This window comes from Eleutherodactylus coqui, chromosome 2, assembly GCF_035609145.1.
Source record: "Eleutherodactylus coqui strain aEleCoq1 chromosome 2, aEleCoq1.hap1, whole genome shotgun sequence".
Classification (NCBI taxonomy): Eukaryota; Metazoa; Chordata; class Amphibia; order Anura; family Eleutherodactylidae; genus Eleutherodactylus; species Eleutherodactylus coqui.
Genome location: NC_089838.1, coordinates 211,940,180 through 211,961,437, shown reverse-complemented (window position 1 = coordinate 211,961,437; position 21,258 = coordinate 211,940,180). Strand labels below are relative to the sequence as shown.

At 42.6% G+C, this 21,258-nt stretch overlaps 1 protein-coding gene across 4 annotated transcripts in view; it reads right to left on the bottom strand.

Annotated features, from left to right (window-relative positions):
• CSNK1G1 (casein kinase 1 gamma 1) overlaps positions 1 to 21,258 on the bottom strand; it is a 57,943-nt gene that overhangs the window by 16,986 nt on the left and 19,699 nt on the right. For 2 of the 4 annotated variants that reach the window (XM_066592426.1, XM_066592428.1), the window contains exons 3-8: positions 20,499 to 20,887; positions 18,344 to 18,384; positions 13,573 to 13,651; positions 10,069 to 10,220; positions 7,829 to 8,063; positions 2,182 to 2,267 (exon numbers count right to left, since the gene is read on the bottom strand). In XM_066592426.1, the coding sequence (XP_066448523.1) occupies positions 2,182 to 2,267; positions 7,829 to 8,063; positions 10,069 to 10,220; positions 13,573 to 13,651; positions 18,344 to 18,384; positions 20,499 to 20,679 (774 nt within the window). In that variant the 5' untranslated portion in view covers positions 20,680 to 20,887. The remainder of the gene's footprint in view (positions 1 to 2,181; positions 2,268 to 7,828; positions 8,064 to 10,068; positions 10,221 to 13,572; positions 13,652 to 18,343; positions 18,385 to 20,498; positions 20,888 to 21,258) is intronic. The other 2 variants (XM_066592427.1, XM_066592429.1) reach the window with 1 other exon arrangement.

Genomic DNA, 21,258 nt, shown 5'->3' with positions numbered 1-21,258 from the left:
TCCAGCTGTCTGACTACGTGAATAGAAACTGGAATGTTGCCATTAGCTGACATTTAAGCATGTAGAACCTGCTACTTCCATAACTTTATCATGCTATAGCACCTGTTGAGTAACAGAGGTAATTCGGGACTGGAGAAAACGGAGTGTTGCTTCTAAGTTTTCAAGTCATTCACCATAGATAAAAGTCAATAATAGAAAGTAGAGCTCAAATATAAGGCCACAAAAACTACAAAACTACAGTAAAAAGTTTGGAAAGGACCAGACACATGAACACACTTTATTAAAGGGAAACTGTTACTATAAAGAGATTTGCTATCACAAAAGAGTGGAAACGCCCATAGGGCAAATCCACACCATTAGATTACATGGATCGCAAACCATTATGTAAAATATAGGTTCTCTAGAAATCCACCTGGAGAAAGCAAAAAAAAAAAAAATAAAAAATGCGTCGTTTAGACAACGATTACTGCTGAAAAGACATCTTGAGCAATTATCGTTGTGTGCATTTACACAGCAAGATGTTCACTCAAGATTCGCTCAAACGGCAGTTTGAGTGACAGTTTTGAGCGTTCACGTTGCATAAGTGTGTAAATGAAGGGTCACGCTGTATGCAGAAGACAAGCAGGACCGCTATCTCAGCATACAGCTGTTGTCTTTTCAGAGCGCAAAGCTTGTATACAGCTAAGCGCTCCGAGCAGGGTATACCGAACACAGGCACCCCCGCAGTGATTTTTCGAGGAAGGGCTTTAAATATAAGCCCTTCCCTGAAAAATCATCTCTAGCTGGTGTAAAAAAAAAAAAAAATAGGGAAAAGATATATACTCACCTCGCTGCTGCCACGTCTTCACCTGCACTGCTCTGAAGTCCTTTCGCTGAATTCAGTGAATGGCCAAGCGCTGCCTGCGATTGGCTGAGCGCTATGACCAATCACAGGCAGTGCTCTGCTGTCATTCATTGAATGGCTGGGCCCTGCCTGTGAGTGGCTGAGTGCTCAGCCAATCAGATACAGGTCTTTCAGCAGGCGGGGATTTTAAATCCCCACCTGATGAAAGAACTTCAGAGCGGTGTAGGGAGAAGACGAGACTACACGCGGCTGAGCCCCAGCAGTGGTGGACAGGTGAGTATACATATATTTTTTTTTTCACCTGCTATAGGTGATTTTCAGGGAAGGGCTTATAATTAAAGCCCTTCCCCAGAAATCACTGTGGGGGTGCTGGCATCCTATACTCCTGATGTGTTCACAGACCGCACAGCTGATATACAGCTGTGAGCTCCGTGCTGGGTGTGCAGAATATAGCTGGGGCGCTGTCCTCTTCATATTACCGCTGTGTTCTGAGTAGGATACCAGCTGAAACAGTAGTATCAGCGGTATCACGCTGAGAACTCAGTGCGCGGCACTGATTACCGAAAACTGCACAACGTCTGTGCAGTTAGACCCAACGATTCTCGCTTAAGACAGCTTTGAGCAATTTTTGAGAGAGAATCGTTGGGTCTAAATGGGCCTTAACCCTATCACCAACTCATTTGCATGTAGACATCAAAAGAGAAAAATTGGAGGCAGCATAACTATTATATCAACCTTGTGAACTGTTCTTTTGCCGTTGTGCATCTGTGCACAAAGCAAATACCTAACACTTAGCAGGGCTGGTGTAAGCTGTTGGCCATTTACCTAATTATATTCTCTACAAGAAAAGTCACTCTAAAGTGCTGTCTTCCTTCTTACTAGCTTGCCGTCTACTGCCTGCCTGCTCAATTGATTGACAGATGTTAGCATATAGGGGAGGGGAATAAGTCATGGTACCCATTGTATAGCAAGCAGAGAGGAAGGACTCACACTGATACTGCATGCAAGCTAATAGTAAGTCACTATTTATTGTGTTTCAGCTACAGAAATCCCATCTGTTCTCTTGCTGTACTCCGTACTAAATGATCTAGTGCGTGTTAAGACATTTAGAAAGCAGGATCTGCAGTTCTCTGTGTTCAGTCTATAGAATACAGCACAGCAGCCACCATTACTGAGAGGACTGGGAATCAGATTTACACACTGAAATAGGGGAACATACAGGATACAGGTCACATAATGGGCAGAAATAGGGCTATTCCTCAAGTACACAAAGCAGCATATTCTGAAAAGTTAGATACACTAACAGTTCCTAAAAGCAGGAAAAAAAAAATCCTTACCTTTAGGCCTTGCCATGGAAGGCTACCTCGTAAGAAGTACATAAACATATGTCCTAATGCCTCTAGGTCATCTCTTCGACTTTGCTCTTAGTAAATAAAAGAAAATTATATACATATTAGTGTATATATAATGTATATCTATACATTAATATTGTAGCTGGTTCTGAACACAAAGCTTCTGAGATACATGGGTTAAAAAACAAAATATTGTAAAGTGTCTGTAAACATAAACATCTCATACATAATATACTAACATGAGGGCTACAATTAATAGAACAAAAAGCAATAAAAAAAAGCCGATGCTGCGCAAAATACTGGAAACCGAACGAACCCCATTACAGTCAATGGGGTCTGTTGGGCATTGTTCGGTCAAGTCATAAGACGGATCCGTTAAGCCAAAGGATCCCCCCCCCCTTATCCTGCTCCCCAAGCAGAGCAGGGAAGACCAAATCCCTGCCGCAGATATGAAACCACATAATTATATATTTTAACAAGAACATTAGTCTGCAATTTTAATTATAATCTACAATAACTGAATGGTACTGAATCAATTAATTAAACATAAGACTTAGCTGGTAGTGCAGGCCAAGTTTTGCCAGATATTTTCAAGTGTTCTATTGAGTTCAAATCTGGAAACTGACTTAAGGTCCATTTACACGGGATGACAATCATCACACAAAATGTGTTCAAATGAACGAAAACGTGCAATGAAGTCTAAATGCGAAACCACTGGGCACCATTTGTAGATTTTTCCGTTTGTCGCTTACTTTCAAACAGCATAAAGTCAATTGCTGGTTCGCTCACTTCTCACTGTGTGTAAACGCTCCACACTCAGTATTGCACATAGAATGTGAAGCACCAAGTGAGCAGTGAGTGATATTCAACAGTGATCTGCCCTCTAAACGTTCTGTGTGAGTAACTAGTGGCGAGTATGCAGTGCAATAGCTAGAAGACTGTCAGTTAGGGCGGATGGGCCAGGGCGAGCAGCACCTCTAACACACTGGACTCGTACTGGGAGCTGCAGAAGCATACAGAAATATACTTCAAGTTCTTAAAAACCACTGCGCATATCCCCATAAGTCACATATTGCTAAAATGTGAGGACAGCATAAAGTACATGCTAGGTTCCCTTTAACATTTTAATCCGATATAAAACTTAAAGGGGTTCTGACCCGAAAAATAAATAAATTTTTCCTCACCTTGCCTGGCCAGGATCGATCGCCAGGCATGTCCCCTCCATCGGGCATCTTCTTCGGTGGCTTTTAGAAGCAGAGCAGGAGCGGTCAAAATGACCTCTTCGTGCTCTGCTTCGTCCGTCAGCCACTTCCAAGGTGAACGGACGGGCCGCCCACAGCAAACACGTCACAAGCAGTGCTTGGTGTAGGCGGCCCATCCGTCCTGGCTGAAGTCAGAGTTCTGCGCATATGCAGTGGAGATGCGGCCCATCCTGACTGCTGTCAGAGGGCACCTCTCCACTGTGCATGAGCGAATTCCCGAAGGGGGGGGGGGGGGAGGGTGTTAGTTAGTAAATAGCACATGTGTATTCTAACATCCTTCCAAATAATAAGTCTGTCAGACTATTATGTACATTAACGGACTAGGACAGTTATGTGAAAAACAACCCTGCAACATCCCATTTTTACCACGTTTTACTGTTGGTTTGAAATACCCAACAAACTCGCTGAACAACAGAGTAACAGTCCACTCAACATGCTTCTTGGCAAACCCCAATCAAGCGAGTTTTCTGAAACTTTAGAATTGAGTGCTTTCTTAAATGCTTGAAGTGAAACAAAACAAAAAAAATTTGCCTGAACAGCCAACTATCCCGTTTCTAAGGTTTGAGACCCAATTTATTTTCAACTTTAGAAGCAGTATAAAATGGATTGCACTTGGAGCCTTGCAGCTTTAAGTACTAGCTTCTGACTTATTTTTCATGGTCTGTTGGCTCAAGGTGCTGTCTTAACTGTTCCAGTTTCTTGAAATAGTTTTATAGTTTGTGTGTTAGTGCAACGGTTCACACAAAACAATTTTGAAACGTCAACTTTTCTCTACCCTTTTTTAAACTAAGCTTATTTGTTTTTGGCTGCTAGGGTTACGCTTCTTAGCTTCTGTCAAAGTTAATGGGATTTCTTCAACTCAACATTTGTAACCTTTGTATTTGTATACTTAAAAAATATACATATATACACACTGTCCTAATATAATCTTTACTACATTAGGCTATTCATGTAACACTAAACCAAAAAAGTTGCGTTACTGACCTGTATTCATAAGCTATTCAACATAACACTTAGGCAGCTTTCACACCGGGCGTTTAGTGTTTGAAACGCCTTGCTAAACGAACCTTGTATGTTGTATTTTAGTGCATTGCAGTTAACGAACTGCATCACCCATTGCAATGATGGGGTGCATTAAAAACGCCTGTGCAAGACTGGCCTAATGCAGTTCTTGTTTAAATAAACAGGACCAATAACTATAAAACTCAGTCACAAACTGGGGTAAAAAGTTACTAAAAAGTAAATTTAGCATGCTAAATCAAGACTGGTTTGTTACCATCTCAGATTTTAAATCCATACATCCAAAAGAAAAAAACTTTCTGTATTCATTTATGTAAATGAAAAGATTTCCATTGAAGTGGTGAGGGAGCGGAGGTGAGAATAAAGCACAGCATTGTAATAGCACTGATATAACAACATTTTACACTGTAGTTGCCATAGAAATAGTGCCATTATGCAATGTTCCTCTACAGACTGTCAAACAGCAAGCAACAGAGAATAATAAGAGGTTTAACAATGCAATCTCCATAGCCAACAGCCAATCACAACCTCATACTGTAATCAATGGCAAAACACATACTTATTAAACAGCTGTCATTGGACTTCAAACACTGCAGAGAAACCATCACAGGCTTGTGGCCAACTACTCAGAACCCTAAAGACAGAACTGCAGTTAACCCAATAATCCTACCAGCTGTGTTATAGTCACAAGAGATCCGGAAACTGAAGGTACCCCTACACCTTCATTAGTCGGCGGCTAAATGCGCAGACGATAGCCCTTTTCCCATGTCCGCACACTCATTTTGACCGAGCATTCAGTTTTTTTCATGCAAGGACAAAAGGAGAAAGCCACAGAGTGCAGGTAGCGGCTTATCTCTACAGGGGTTAACATTTCAACATACCCAATACTTAATTTTCCAGACAAATGATGTTAGAAGGCCCCCAATACAAATTACGGGTCTTGTCCAAGCCAACAGATTTCAACAGAACTGTAATTGAAGGTGTATGGGGGCCTTTAGATACAGAATGAGGTTTGGCACATTCTTTACAAAAGAGAAATACTCTACTTTTCTCGAACAGAAGGGGCGAACAGCCATCGGTAATTTTCTTGGTAGTTTTTTTCTTTGACAGATTATACATTATAATGGGAATGGAAAGTCATTGGTTATATTACCTCCTGGTCACCGACAGGCACAGTATGACAATCCATCAGATAGCCATGACATTCATAGGCGTATTATGTGTCTATCACTTACAGTGGGCAGTAATATGCCTTGGTCAGGAGGACCATGCAGGTTCTTGATTTGCTACTGTACATACCGTAACAAATCCGCCAATAAATTTTTAGCCACTGTAAAACCATGATGGTTCCCACTGAATGGCTGCAAGCAGAAACCTTGAAAGCAGTGAGGAACTGAAGGTATACTGGAAAACTAACAAGATTTACAAAAACCATAATACCACATTACATAACACTAGGTGGTTAGAGAGGCTGAAAGACACTGGGGACTACTGCAGTCCAACCTACTACTCCAAAAACACATAATTAGCTTCATCGTAATCGTTACTCCCCAGAAACGGCTTGATCAGTTTTTGGCCATCAAGTAGTATAAGCTTGTGTGCTATACAGAAAAATCATTTCCTCATTAAGCTGTGAAGCAAATGCAGCAGCTGTCCCAAAACGACTCGCAACATTCTGTCCAATCGTAAAACTAAATAAAGTAATGTCGAAAGGAAGCTTTCAGCTCAATTGTGCAACAGAGAATGCCGGTAACAAAGCACTTGTCGAGTTAATGTCCAGTGATGAATACTGTATGAGGACAGTGGATGTCCTTGTGTGTAGGGACCATTATCAAACCCAGCAATTGATCTCCAGCCTAGCTCTCTACTCAAGCAGTAGAACAATACATAGCTCATGTTTTACTTCATTGCACCAATTTAAAGAGGAAAAAAAAAAGATCCCTAACTAAAAAGTAGCTTATCAGACTATGCAGTCCTATGTAAGGGCAGTGCATTATGGGGGCAAGTCCACTATGCCATTTGCGAAAAAAAAAAAAAAAAAAAAAGCACATAAAATATTGTGCCGTTTGGCTAATGGAAGTAATTCAAGAATAGGCTGGACACAGTTGAGTCAAGCGTATTCATGAGGAGAATGCTCCTCCTGACCTCCTCACAGTGATTAAAGGGGTTGTCTGAGTTATGGGAACTCCTGTCAACAGATCCAAAATGCATTAAAATAACATACGAGCAGTTCCTCACCTCTCCCCATTCACCCGCCGGCTCTGGTCTACCTGTGACATCACTTGGCAGGCTGAGCCCGTCTACAAACAAACTGAAGCTGCCAAGGATAGTGAATTACTGCCGATTTGTAATTTTATAACAGGTGACCGGGGTTTGCCTAAACTCAGACAACGCCTTTAATGTGCCATGTATGAAAGGAGAGACTAGGGCATGATAAAACCAGATTCAATAATGTGTATTTTTTGATTTCTTCTAATACTTTATGAGCCATTTTGTGCAATAAGAGAGCAGACCTGGAAGCATAGTCTCATGACAGATCCACTTTACTTTTAGTGAACCTGTCAATTTAAAAAAGGCTTAAGAAGAAGACGTTTTTACAGAACAGATTATCCCTGTATACAGAACAGGGAATAACTTGCTAATTGGTAGGGTCTGACCACTGGGACCTGCAAGAAAGATTCAAAGCATTCAGTAATAGATGCAGCAGAGGTCACACCTGCATACCACCACTTCATTCATTTCAACGGGAGCAACAAAGCTGTTATGTCACACTGAAACAAAAGGGGCTGCCATACACATGCGCAAGTGCTGCAGCATCCATTACTGAATGCTCTGAGCTGTGTCCTGTGGCTAGGGGATAAGATGCCATTTGGAAAAAAATATATATATCTTTAGATGGAGCATATTACTGAGCAAAAGTAGTTCAGCACTACAGGTGAATGCTGGAAGGAGGGACTGTGGCGATCAGATGTTCATCTTATGGGTGGCATTCTGAGGGGGTTGGCTCCGTATAAAGGGTTTCGCAGTAAGGCTGGTATCCTTAGAAACCAGACTGTATGACACAGGTTGGCTATAAAGCCCAGCAGATATATTGCAGGAATTTCAGCAACTGAAAATTCCACAGATCTGAATGGGATTTCTTCTGTAGAACGTGCAGGATTTCTGCAAGCCTCATTCAGATGAATGAGGCAGACAGAAGTTTTTGCAACAAATCTGCCTTGTGTGAAATGTTTTCTTAAGAGGTTTTCATAAATGCATAAAAAAAACAAATACGGGAGATGGAATAATACCTCCACAGCGCCACCTATTGGAAAGCAGCATAAAAGATAGTGATAAAAACACATGCACACCTTTTCCTAAGTGGGTGTTTATGGACATGTATCTGGCTGTTCCAGTTAAGCTCTTGTGTTCCCGATAAGGTATGTGCTTTTTGGTTTCTGGGTCTATGTATTCCTTAGCCAGTCCAAAGTCAATGATGTGTATAACATGTTCTTTCTTATTCCCTTGGCGACCAATTAAGAAGTTTTCAGGCTTAACATCTCTGTAAATGAGGTTCTTAGAATGAACATATTCCATCCTTGAGATCTGAGGAATTTAAAACAAAATGCAATTACTAAAAGCATTGACAAAATTGAAATTAAAAATTTGTCACCTTTCACAAGCAATAAAAAACAAAGCCAGGTGAGCCAATCCAAGAGGGGGCCTGTCCGTCACAGAGTAAGGCCGGTCTCACACAGACTTCCATTGCGGAATCTGCGGTCGACGTCCGCAGTAAATCCCATGCATTGAAAAGATATGTATAATCGCTTTCTGCTTCACACTCGCAGAATCGAATTGCGTATTCCGTGAGCGGAGGAAAACAATTGCAGCATGCTTTATTTTGCTGCAAACTCAACATGGACGGCCTCTATTGAAGTCAGTGGAGGCCGTCCGACCCCCACTTCCCCTATTGGTTGTAAATAGTTACTATTTAGCACATCATCATTGTAAAACTAATGCTTTGTGCAGCTCTGAAAATGAATAAATGTTAAAACAAAAAAAAGGGAGAATTTTTTTTTTTTTAACAGAACAGTGCATGCAATTCTGATCTCTATAATTTCCATGTCATCTCAAGCACAATCAGTCTTAAAATACATAATACTTAAATTTAAAGAAAACCAGTCACATCTCCCAACATGTCCACATTAGTAAATAATTGCTCCAGATATGTCTTCATGGGGGTATACATCTTTTCTCATAACTATGTTGTGCAGCTCTGCTGTTATTTCTGTTGAATATTTATGCCATAATTGACAAGTATTAAAAAGGGAACCTGCCATGTACTTAACACTGACCTCACAGAAATCAACAAAGTAGTAACAGACATCCTGATTTCAGTGGGGTAATGTGTAGTGCTTTTTAAGAACTTATAGCTTGTTCCTGCAGCTGCCAGCAAGAAAGGAGTCTATTATTCATGAGGTGCTGCTAGCCCCGCCCATTCTCTATGATTGGCTGTTTGTTTTTTAGCATGCAGTGTGATAGCCAAGAAGCTAATCAGGGCAGATGGGCGAGGCTAGCAAGGCCTCCTAAATAAACTGGACTCACAACTTGTTCCTGCAGCTCTCTGCAAGAATGAAGTTCTTAAAAACCACTGCGCTTTATCCCTTAAGGGACAGACCCGTGAACTCAGCCTGTCTGACATTACTTTATGCTGTCCTCATTGAGGTTAGCACAAAGGACATGACAGGTTCCCTTTAACAATCCCCTTGCATGTCCCTAGCCAACCAGAGATTACCGGGCAGCACCAGACTGTGTAGGACTACAACTGATAACATCCACTTATCAGTTTACCAATTAAATTCTAGGAGGAAACACAGTGGGAAGTGCATAACTCACTATTTAGCAAACATGATCCAAATTTATTTCATTAATACAAATATTTACTAAGATAGGCATAAATTTTAGGAGAAGAGAAGTCCTCCAGTAAAAAAAATTCTAGTACAATGCAATTTGAAGCCCTGGGAAATGAAACATTTTGCTTTGACTCTGGCTGGGAGGCAGCTTACCCCAGCAGTAAATGCCTCTTTTCCATTTGTAAATAGAAAGGACCAAAAAAGTTTTTAAAAAAATCATTGGCCCAGTGTCCATTAAGTCAACAGAAGCCGTACGATCCGTGGCACACCGCAGTCGGCACTGTGGACGTGCCATGGATCTGCGTTAACTTGGAAACCATGCGTGCCTCCTGGACATCAAGCCTTACGCTGACTAATTTTTGCAAAATAGTTTGCAACACTCAAAATTTCAGAGGAAAAGCTGACAAATAGTTAAATAGTTTGCTTATTATTCATTACCAAGTTTAATGTCCCTTTAAGATAAACAAAAAAGTTAGGTACTGTATCTACACGTTTCATCAGGTATCCATTTGGCTTCTGTCCTCCTCTCTGACCATCCTCTAGCCAGTAGGGGAGATTGGCCCCTAATAAGTCTAAAATGGAAAGCCTGGGGAGTTAAACCAATTTTAGTTCAACTTCTCCTTCGCATTCCATTAGAAGATGGGACCATGGGTTGTCAGAAGTGTGTTGAGCAGTGATAGTAGCAAAGACCTGCTTACCAGCTGAATTGCTATCATGAGCACAGTCTTCAAGGTAAATGTCCTGTCACACAGGTCAAACAAGTCTTCTAAGCTTGGACCTAGAAGCTCCAGTACCATGGCATTGTACTTTCCACACGGGCCAAAGTAGAAAACCTGGGGAAGTCCATCAGCTGCAAAACAAGCATATGCAAGTCATGGGAAGAAAACAAAACAATTACAAGTACATCAACCTCTTCTATGCACCCAACTACCTGCTGTAGGAGGAAAAAACCTGTAATCCTACTCAAAGCAGGATCGCTTTTATTATTTAAACAGGTAATGTGTCACACTGAGCATGTCTAATCTGCAAGCCACACGATCCAGATCAAAAGCAGAACACACTGATGGTCTTGTGAAGGTCCTGGACAACCTACAATTCACTTATTTAAAATCATTAATTTAAATCGAATTTTTAAAAAAATGGTACTAATAAAAACTACAGCTTGCGCCACAACAAAAACAACACAGAAGCAAGTCTTCACACAGACCAACTGATGGAATAAGACGCTGACAAAAAAAAGGAAAAAGTAGTAAAACCAACTATAAATTTGGTATTGCTGTAATTGCAGTGACCCACAGAATAGAATGAACATTTTTATCACACGGTAACCAAAGGAAACTACAACTCATCCTGCAAAAAACAGGACCTCCCACAGCGCCGTTGGTTGAATAATGTTACGAATCCTTTAGTCCCACCGACTTAACCCCTCAATAGCAGCTGTGGTATGTAAGCAGTTGTCAGAGGGAGGGGACTCCCATTGTCACTGTGCGATGCAATCGTGTATTGTCATTGGGTTGCTATGGCAACCAGATGGCTGATGAATGCGTCCAGGTCTAACATGCAAGCCAACCTATCAGATCCTAGAGTCTAGTAACTGCAGAGACGGCTCGTGTGGATTTCAAACAGAGCCACGCTTGCAGTTACAAACACAGGCCGCTACACAGAAGTTGGAGCAGAGACTTCTGCAGCTTCCGCTTCGACCCCATGTAAACAGTACACTAGTAAAGACTTTGGACCTTAGATTCAAATGCATAGTGGCCTAAAGACCAATATCCACAGGAAAAATAGATTAAATCCCTGCGGGACTCCCCACGCCCATAGTCATTGGACACCCGCAGGTAATACCTGTGGATGTTGTTTTCCCCAATGCTGCGGGAAAACAACTGCAGCATGCTTCATTTTTGTGCGGCTTTCCCGCACAGTTGGCTCCCGCAACTTCTATTGAAGCCAATGGAAATTGTCCGGATCCGCGGCACAGATGCAGCTGTCACTGTGTGAAAGCAGGAGTTGAAAAAAAAACAAAAAACGACAGCACACCACCATTGTCGCGAGTGCAACCGCCGTGCAGAGGAATGAAGATCTGGCCAACACGGAGGAGAGCCCCGCAGCGTCCGGACAGGTGAGTATAATTAAAAAAGTAATCAACTATTTTCTGGCCTCGTGTTTACGGGCCGGGTGGATTCCACTGTAGGATTCTGCACAGGTAAACTGTTCAGCCCCGTGGACATGAGGCCTTAGAGAGATACTACAGAAAGGTCTGCATTTCCCTAAAAAAAAGTTTTTTTCCCCGAGACTTTAAAGTTATTTCCTATTGGCCCCATCCCTGTCCCAATTCATCTCGTTTGGCTGGTTACCATATCCGGGCTCTGAGAAGAAGCTGGCTTTTACCGAAACAGCCGTGTATCCTGTGCCAAGCCATTTATACAACTCTCACAGAAGTGACAGTTATGTAAAAATCATAGCAAAGCGTGCCACTCCGTTCCCTTAACTTATGGGATGCACTTTCACTCGCTGTCCTACATGGATTAGTAAGTCCCATTCACTTCCATCAAAGTTACTGTAACATTGTAGCACATGGTAATTAGGCCCTATTCACACGAAACCATGGGCTTCACATACATGTGTTTTTGCAGCGCTACAAAGTCGTGCGATTTTGTAGACTGTGAATAAGACCTTAACAGTTTCCGTAAAACCAGATCACCTCTCAAACTCTACATGGGGGCAGCCGGAGGAATGAGGGGAGGTGGGATAGGGGCACACTGTTGTAAAGAGGTGGGACCTGCATCTATTGCCTCTTCCACATGGGCGACAGCAATATCGCCTCTACAAAAATTGCTGCAATATCACTATATACACACAATTTTGTAGCACCAGTGATGCCTCTCTCTTGGCAAAAGTGTAGCATCGCGTCGCTGCTACCCAGAATAAAATTGGGCGATTTTATAGCAAAAACGTTAATAGGACTTTCTAATGTTAAAAATGGCAAGTTTATGCGATGCAAAGAAACAAGGAGGCTCCATAAGATAACAAAACGTAGCAAATCGCAGCTGTATAGAGCATGCCACGATTTGTAGTCTAGCAACGGAGCAGGCTACAAAGGATCGCTCATGTAAAATGAACCCATAGGAGAGCATGGGCTTCACATACATACATTTTGTAGCGATGTCGCATCGCTACAAAGTCGTGCGATTTTGTAGCCTTTGTGAAACCAGCCTAAGGCCGCATCCACATGGGCGACACGATAGCGACGCGAAAAAAACAGCAGCAATATCAGTAAATCCCCGCCTCCTGGAAGTGCTGCGCCTGATTGGCTGAGTGTTGTGATGCTTAGCCAATCAGAGTCAGTGTTCGATGAACCAATCACAGCCATTCATCAAGTGCTGGCTCTGATTAGCTAACCGTCACAAGCAGACGCAGTGCTTCCAAGAGGCAGGGATTTTTCAATCCCCGGCCAGAAAGCATGAAGACCAGTGCCAGGGACTGGGAAGAAGATGCGGCTGGGCTTTCAGCGCTTCTAAGGTGATGTATGTATATATGTACATCATTCTTCTTTCCTGCAGCTAGGGCTTTTACAGTAGAATTTCCTACTGTAAAAGTTGCATCGCATGAAAATCACGCAACAGAAAGGAAAGCTCCATAGGGAAACATGGGTTACAAAAAAATTGCAAATCATTGCTCGTGTGGAAGAACCCATAGGAAAGCATGGGATCGACATACATGCGATTTGTAGCACTGTCGCATAGCGAGAAAAATCGCATGATAAAGTCGCCCGTGTGGATACAGCCTAAAAAAAAACATTTTTTGTTTATCTACTGCATTTGCCACTAGGTGTCTCAGATGGGAGTATACTTTTACAGAACAAACGCCTTAGGGCGCCCTCAGCATTTTTTGCAAGTTTTGCGTGCGTAATACGCGGTAAACAACTGTACATTACTTTATAATAGTGCCTCACAGCGTGCAAAATGCGTGTAAAAAACCTAAAAAACCGCAACACACTATCTTGCACGTATTACTTGCCAAGAGTGTGTATGGGGATTTGCTGGCACACAGCAGTACACAACGCAAAGCGTACGGCTGTGTGCTCCCCACACAAGAGATGCGCCTGCGGAAAATGCTTGTGTGAGAGCCCGTAGACCTTCAGGATACTAGCAAAGTTTTTTTTAACTATGTTAATAACTATTTGGAACCTAAAATTTGCTTACATAATTTACCTGTACTCCCTAGTTGCTTGTAAAACCGATATTCCAGATGAAGCTGAGGAGCACGAGATTTAATTGGTTCCTGAAGGGAAAAAAAACAGAGGAAAATGAAAGGCGATTCTGCTTATATAACAGGTGATTCTGTATCAGTGTGTGCACCCAACCCATAACCAACATGAAGCCAAATGGTCCTGATTATAATCAATGGGCCTGCTAAGTGCTGTTCATGTCCATGTGACAAATCTGTACCCCCGCTAATATTCAGTATTTTCTGTCTCTATAATGGAACAGAATTACTGCCACAGATGTTAAAGCCTAAGCCCACCAGGCCCACCTTTGTTGCTAGCTGAATGCAGACGGCCGGGTCAGATTCCAACTGCGAGAGCCTTGCAACGGGATGCGACCCTGTGCCCCTGCAGTGCCCCCCCCCCCCCCCCCAGTCTTCTCTCTGCTCTGTGGATGCGCCGGCTGGCGCACAGCTGCACATGCGCAGTTCAGAGCCATCGGGCCAACGATGGCGTGGATAGTGCGGGTCTCTGCGAGGCTCGCACTAGAATAGGACATGCTGCGATTTCCACCCCGCGAGCAGAATCTCGCAATTGATTTCCATTCGAGGGCATGGAAATGCATTTCACAATGCGTGTCCTATGAGCTGTATGTGCTGCAGGATCCAGATCCCACCGTGCAAACACCCGCGTGTGCATTAGGCTTGACTGATATGAGCAGCGCACTCCAGATCTGTATGCTATACTGTCATGGAGTGCATATGTCCCACTATGCACTCTTAGTTTGTGAATGCTACATATCACATGACCCAGATTACTCAATACAGAGATAGTGGAAAGGTCACATGATCCAGGGTCAATGTTTGTTTAAAAGGAGACCATAGATGCTGTAGAATAGGATACAACTACGGGCTACACCCCTGTGCAATGAAGAAGAAAAAAATCCTTTAAAAACAGTTTATCCTTTCTGAAGTAAATCCCAAATGTGCGGGTATGGATTGGGGGGGGTCCCTTCCCTGACTTACCATCGGATCCTGTGCCAATGGGTGCCATGCTATCCCTGGGCCTAGTCAATGCTCCCAGGGTTGTCAAGTATTTCACCCCATTAAGTGCTGCCTGTGAGGGAGCTTAAAATGGGGACCATAAAAATGCTATATACTTGTAATACAACATTTTCAATAAAACTGAACATACAAAATGGGAGGAGTTTTTGCCTGAAAAACGCCTCGCCGCCATGACCCACGTTGCCGGGTGCGATCTCAGGCAAAGTTTCTCAGCCTACGATTGTGCTCGCCCGTGTGTAAGTAGCCTTAAGGAGAAATTTAACATATTCCCAAAGGCTTCTCTCCTCAACACTTTTTTTTAACCAGTAAATGGAGTTGAGAATCAAGGTCAGGTAAATAAAGCACAAAGTTAACTTCCTTTTTCTCCTTAGTAGCGAGTCACTAGCTGGCATTACAGACAGGGGTGGAGTTTCCTCTATCCCAAGGGTTCTTACAAGCGTTTCACATTACTATTGTTCAGTTTAGAATTAATGATCTAAGACAAAATTACTCAAAGAAAGGGCAAAATACTTGCTATATGGGCATAGCATGCTCCTGAAAGAACACAGGGTTATGGGCACAATAGTAGCCAGTTTTTATCTGCACACATACAGGGCAATTTAAGAAGAATTTGGCAAAAAAAGCTGATTAATTCATACACAAATTGACATGAAAAGATACAACTAAGTTTTTAAGCATCTTACAGATAGTCGATATGGGCGCTGTTGGGGACACGGCAGATATCAAGTCTGTATCCTCCGTTATCAATTCCACTGCAGTGGAGATGTGTTTTAGGTCACCTGGGGTCACCATCCAATAATTTGAAGAGTTCTTCAATCTTTTCATGTCATTCTGGCTGTTCTACATCAGTTATGCCTGTTCCACATGGGCTACAAAATTGCACGATTTTGTAGCGATGCAACATCGTTACAAACCGCATGTATGTGAAGCCCAGGGTTCCCCATGGGTTCTTTCACATGAGCGATGTTTTGTAGCCTGAAAGAACCCATTGGAAACCATCAGCTTCACATACATGCGTTTTGTAGCGATATCACATCACTACACAATCGTGCGATTTTGTAGCCTGAGTTAAACAGGCCTTAATGTATGACTACATAGTTTACTGTTGCACCATGCTTTTTGAATCGCCCTGTACATACACAAATACTACCACCACCGATATCAGGACGACTACAGTCCTGCATGGCTTTTTATTGAAAAACTATGAAGCAGACCCTGGGAGGTCCAGAAGCACAGAGGCATGAAGAACCTGCACAAGATTGGAGGACTGTATTTACTAGTACCTGCCTAAGAAGTGAATTACACCAACATTTAAAAAAAAAAAAAAAAAGCGAGCCTCTTCATAAAAAGTAGCAGAGTTTTTAAATATTTGGACCCCATGGATAGATTACACCCTCCCTACAGTGGAGGCTGGCACTTCAACTGCACTATAAATACAAAGCCTGAAAGCTAACCTTGGGGACCCCATCCCCCTTGGGTTGCTGCTCCATGAGAGAACCCGCCCCCCCCCCCCCCTACCTCTCTGGTCCCCTTCTGCAAGTTGGCCCTGGCCAGGCCACTGAGGTTTTTGAATAGTTTCTATGACAAAAACCAAGAATGAGAGTGGGAGAAGAATCTGTCTGTAACGGATCAGAATTATACGCCCACCACTAACCCAGCCAGCCATGTATACCTACATACACTGGTAAATTGCTTTGTAAAATGGAAGTTTTTTTTTTTTAATTTAAATATGTTAAAAAAAAGTATCAATTTTAAAGAAGTCAGGAAAATGAATCTATGCATGCTGTGACAGTTGTAGATCTGCACCAAAATTTTCACTATTTCTTGATTTTAATATTAATATCTGTCTAAAAGTTTTAGCCCACAGCCGCTCCCAGTAAGCCATCCTACCACTTTGCTCAGCACTCTGACTTTTATTTGCAATTATAAGTTCTTTAAAGTTTTTGCCCCAAAATGGAGTGTGGCATTATTTGTGGCTTTTTTTTGGCTCCGTTTCCACCAAAATTGGTCTAACAATTGTGACCTTAGACCAGGGGTGCACAGCTCCAGTTCTCAAGGGCTCCAAGAGGTCATGTCTTCATGATATCCTACATTAAGGCCCAATGTCAATGGACGGATATGATCTGCACATGAGTTAAAGCATGCGGATCTGTTTTGCAGACCTTTTGGGACGGAAAACAGATCGCAGCATGTTTTATTTCAGTGCAGTTCCCACATGAAGTCAATGTAATCCACTCGATCCGCAGCTCATCCTGCAAATGAATGAAGGCTGCAGATTCCGTGGGAAAGCAGGAGTTTAAAAAATAAAATTCCACTGCGCATTTGTGGTGGCGTGCCAGCTAGCCCTTCCAAACACATCCGCAGTGAAGAAAACGGAAGACCCAGATGGGTAAGCAGTGTCCTCGGCCGCAGGCAGGGTCGGATTCCACTGCAGGCGGAAACATTTCTAAAGGTTCTAAACCTTTTTAGGGAGAGTTCACACACTGCAAACGATGCAGAAATCTTGCAACCGAGAAGCTTTTCCATTCACCTGGATGATGTCTTTTCTGCAGCAAGCACATGGTTTTATACAAGCCCCATTCAAATGAACAGGACAGTAGCAGACCTTTCTAACAAGTCAGCCGTGCAGCATGACAAATTACCCAAAGGGCTCCTTTATGCTGGCGATTGTGCTGATTGCAGTAGAATCACAATGGTGTTCTGGTGATTTTAGAGAGTTAGCGATGCTTTTTCTTGTGAAAAAATAAAATAAAATAAATAAAAAAACAAAAAAAAAAAAAATAATCGCACATCACTGCCGTACGTGATTGTTTTCCACACAAAAATAAATAGGAGTTTCTAATGTTAAAAATGCATAGCACGAAAATCGCAAGTTCATGCGTTGCACTAAAAAGGCGGCTTTATAGGGAAACGTGGGCTAGAAAAACAAAAAAACGCAGAAATATAGGACATGCAGCGATTCTTTTTTTCATGCCACATTGCATGAGTAAAAACATGGCAAATGGGAAAGGAAAGTATTGGTTTCATCATTCTCCGTTTCCACACTCTCGCATCGCGTGATTTTATCACAAGTGTGAAGGCAGCCTAAAAGGTAAGTAGGTTTTTCTTCTATTTTCTTAAGATTGGGTTTCCCCCCTGACTACAGAGATGTAATATGCTCGTACTAGCTCTATGTGCAGGGATGCTGCATGGTAACAGAAGTAAAGGGTTTCCACATATTACTGTACAGCGAAACCTCTGAGACAAACACCCAAAATTGCTGTGAAAAGTGGTTTTCATGGTGAGGTTCGGAAGTCGGCAGCAAATGAAGACCTGTCATGGGAAATTAGTCTGAATAAGCGGGGTTAGCCTTCTCAAAGAAGGGGTCTTCTGGGGCCGGTTCACTGCAGAAGATACAGTTCCCTATAAAGGCTGGACTGACATACACTTTTTTGATGTAGATAGAAAAAGATACATAATAAAATCTGGATATATTTACAACAACCGATAGCGTGCCTGGAATAAACAGGCAGACGTGATAATGGTGCTGCCTACGTTACAACAACCAAGTGACCTGTGAACTCCGACATGATGAACCAGGAAGCCGGCCATAGTTTATACATGTGATTAACAGCAGGAAAAGGAAGGAAACGGAAGTTTAGTTTAGGAAACTGCAGACAAAAGTAGTCCTGACAAGAGCACAAAACAGGACGGCTATATACTCACCAGTTTAATTGCCACATATTCATTGGTGTACAGATTCTTGCCTGAAAGAGAAATATAGAAAGAATTAGAAATTAACAGAACGTCTGGGTGATGGTCAGTCACCACCAATTATACTACTTCCACTCCTCCGACTCTTGTAGACTCATTTGTACAAGTAATCAGGATAGTCTGAAGGGGTTTTCCAGGAGCAAAAACTACTGGTCACCTATCCTCAGGATAGGTTACTAATAAGAGATAAAAAAAAAAGGACCACCACTCAGGACCCCTGCCGATCAGCTGATGGCATGCTCCTGTGGACAGCCAAAACAGGCAGAGCGTAGTCCGTAGTGCGGTGGCCCCGCTTGGGATGGCAGCCCTCTCCCATTGTATATTTTTTTTAAACAAACTGTATCTCTCAAACACAGTTCAAATCAATGAGTATATCTCACTAATAAGTGACGTATACGTGGAAAGGTGTAACAGGCTAGTTACTATGGGAGTGTATCATTACATTAAGACTGTAGATAAGCATGGTATTACATTAAGATTTGTCCGTACCGCAACATCTGTGTTACACCTTTTAGGTATGGATCGCTTATTAGTAATATATTCTGCCCAATTTTAATTGTTTGTATATCTTTCCCAAAATATGTAAGATTTCTCTCTCTTCAGGATTTTGGTAAATGCCGTCTGCGTAGGTAATGTTACGATTGTATTGGTTATATAGCTAAGGGCGCCTGCACACTGGCGAGAGCGATATCAGGCCACGATTCATGGCCTGATATCGCCCTCGCAAAACTTCTAAAAACCCCTGGATGCGAGGAGTTTTCATGTGAAAACAGCCTCGCATTTCTGCGGGGGTTCCCTACATCCCACTGCTTTTAATGGGGCAGCAGCAGCGCCAGACCCATTGAAAGCAGTGGGACAAGATTGCGATCCCCTGCTGCAGCTGTGACAGCTGCCGATGGGGATACCTTCATGCAGGGGTTTCACCTCGATTTCAATGGGGCCGGTGGCAGCAGTGCTGGCCTTATTGAAAACCTAGTAAGAACATCGCAGTACTCTGCCGCTGCAGTGACAGCAGGGGATTCCTTCATCCCCATGGGGAGTGCTCTCATCACTTAACACTAACAGCAGCAGCAGGGTGCTCAGTGATGAGGGGACTCCCCACAGGGATGAAGGAATCTCCGGCTGTGGCTGTCACAGCAGTGGCAGGAGATAGCGATCTTCTCCCATTGCTTTTAATGCTGCTGGCACTGCTGCCGATGGCCCTGTTAAATACAATGGGTAATAATCGCTGAAAGATAGAACATCGCAGGAGTGAAATTATCGCAAATGAGAATGAAACCATTGAAATTCATAATCATGCGTTTTCACCCTCTCAAAGCAAGAGAAAAGTCACCAGAATTTCTCGCCAGTGTTTTTTTTTGTTTTCCCCACATGATTTTGCTGCATTTTTTTAATGCGAAAGTCAACAGGAATTTCTAATGTTAAAAACGCATTATGATTTTTGTGCGAAGCGTTCTTAACATTGGAAAGCCCTATTGACTTTCATGTCCAAAAAAAAAGGGGGGGGGGGGGGAACTGAACAGGGATGGAAAGCTGAAACAGATTAAAAACTAAGTGTGATTCTAGGGCCTCCCTCACACAGATGGGTTTTTTCAGTGTTTCGCACTGCGCTTCTAGTGCCACGCTAAGCGCTGTCAGAGGCTCCCATTGAGTTTCGAGCAGAGTCTGTTCTATTTTTGGGCGTTTAGCGCTCAGTGAGGATTGCTAGAAGCCAGCGTCGGACGCTTCAACAATGCCTGTATGAGAGAAGCCTAAGAGGAGGAAAAAGAAAAAAACAAAAAAAAAACTAAAAAGAAAAAAACAAAAAAAAAACAAAACACACAAACTGCAGATTTCAGGCCAAAACTTGCATTGGAAAACACACAGCACGCTCTTTATAACGAGGTTTTTTCCACAATTAGTGAAACGTTAAGTCTGTGGTAATTCTGTAGCAAATCCGCAGCAGAATCTTTGTGATGGCTCCTAGCTTTCCGGGACAGGAGCTGGATCGAAGACATGGATAATTGTCCTGCATTGGGGTTAAATAGTGTTTTTCTTCTCTTCAAAGGGTTAAATCTTTCAGACAGAAATAGCTAATCCTACCATAAAGAAAGAAACAGATTCTTACCTAACCGTAACTCCCCAAAGTTTCCACAGCCAATCTTCTTTCCCACCCTAAAGTTGGGTCCCACCATAAGAACCCCTGAGGAGGTGGTCGAGCTGGACGGCCGGGAGCTATGTCCAGTCCGTACTGGCAAGGCTTTAGTTGCTCGTGGTCGGTCATCCTTCTCCCTGTTGCTATGGTCCATGTTAATATACCATAAGAGCTATTCCGCTAAATCCCAGCAAATGCTAGGAGACTCCCAATCCAGAGGAAAAAAAAACAATGAGGGGCCAAAAATGACCCAGGAGAGTATCCTCAAGAGCCAAATGAGCTGATTACATCACCGCCAAAACTGCCAAGGTACCATCTCACATCCACACAGCAACTTCATGATGGAGGCGTCCCATAGTATCCTTTGGGGGAAAGGAAAACAAAAGTTAAGTTAAGAAATGCACAGAGGACTTTCTGTAACATTCATAGATATCAATGGAGAGAGCTGCACACTTGGACAGCTCTCCATGGCGGGATCTGAAAAACAGACAGTTCTCGTTGAGCAGTGTTTTACAAGTGTCAAACAACTTAATGGGAAAATCATAGATAGCAGCTTAGGGGGGCAAGCGCACGATTAAATGCCATAAATCCTAATACAGCAACATATTGTGCTGCACTTTACAATGTAGACAATATATAAAAGAAATTCAGAAGGAGTAGCAAATTAATTAAAAGTTCAAAACGGCCATGCTCACAAGAGCTTATAATTTACGGAGGGTCACATGAGGTAGAA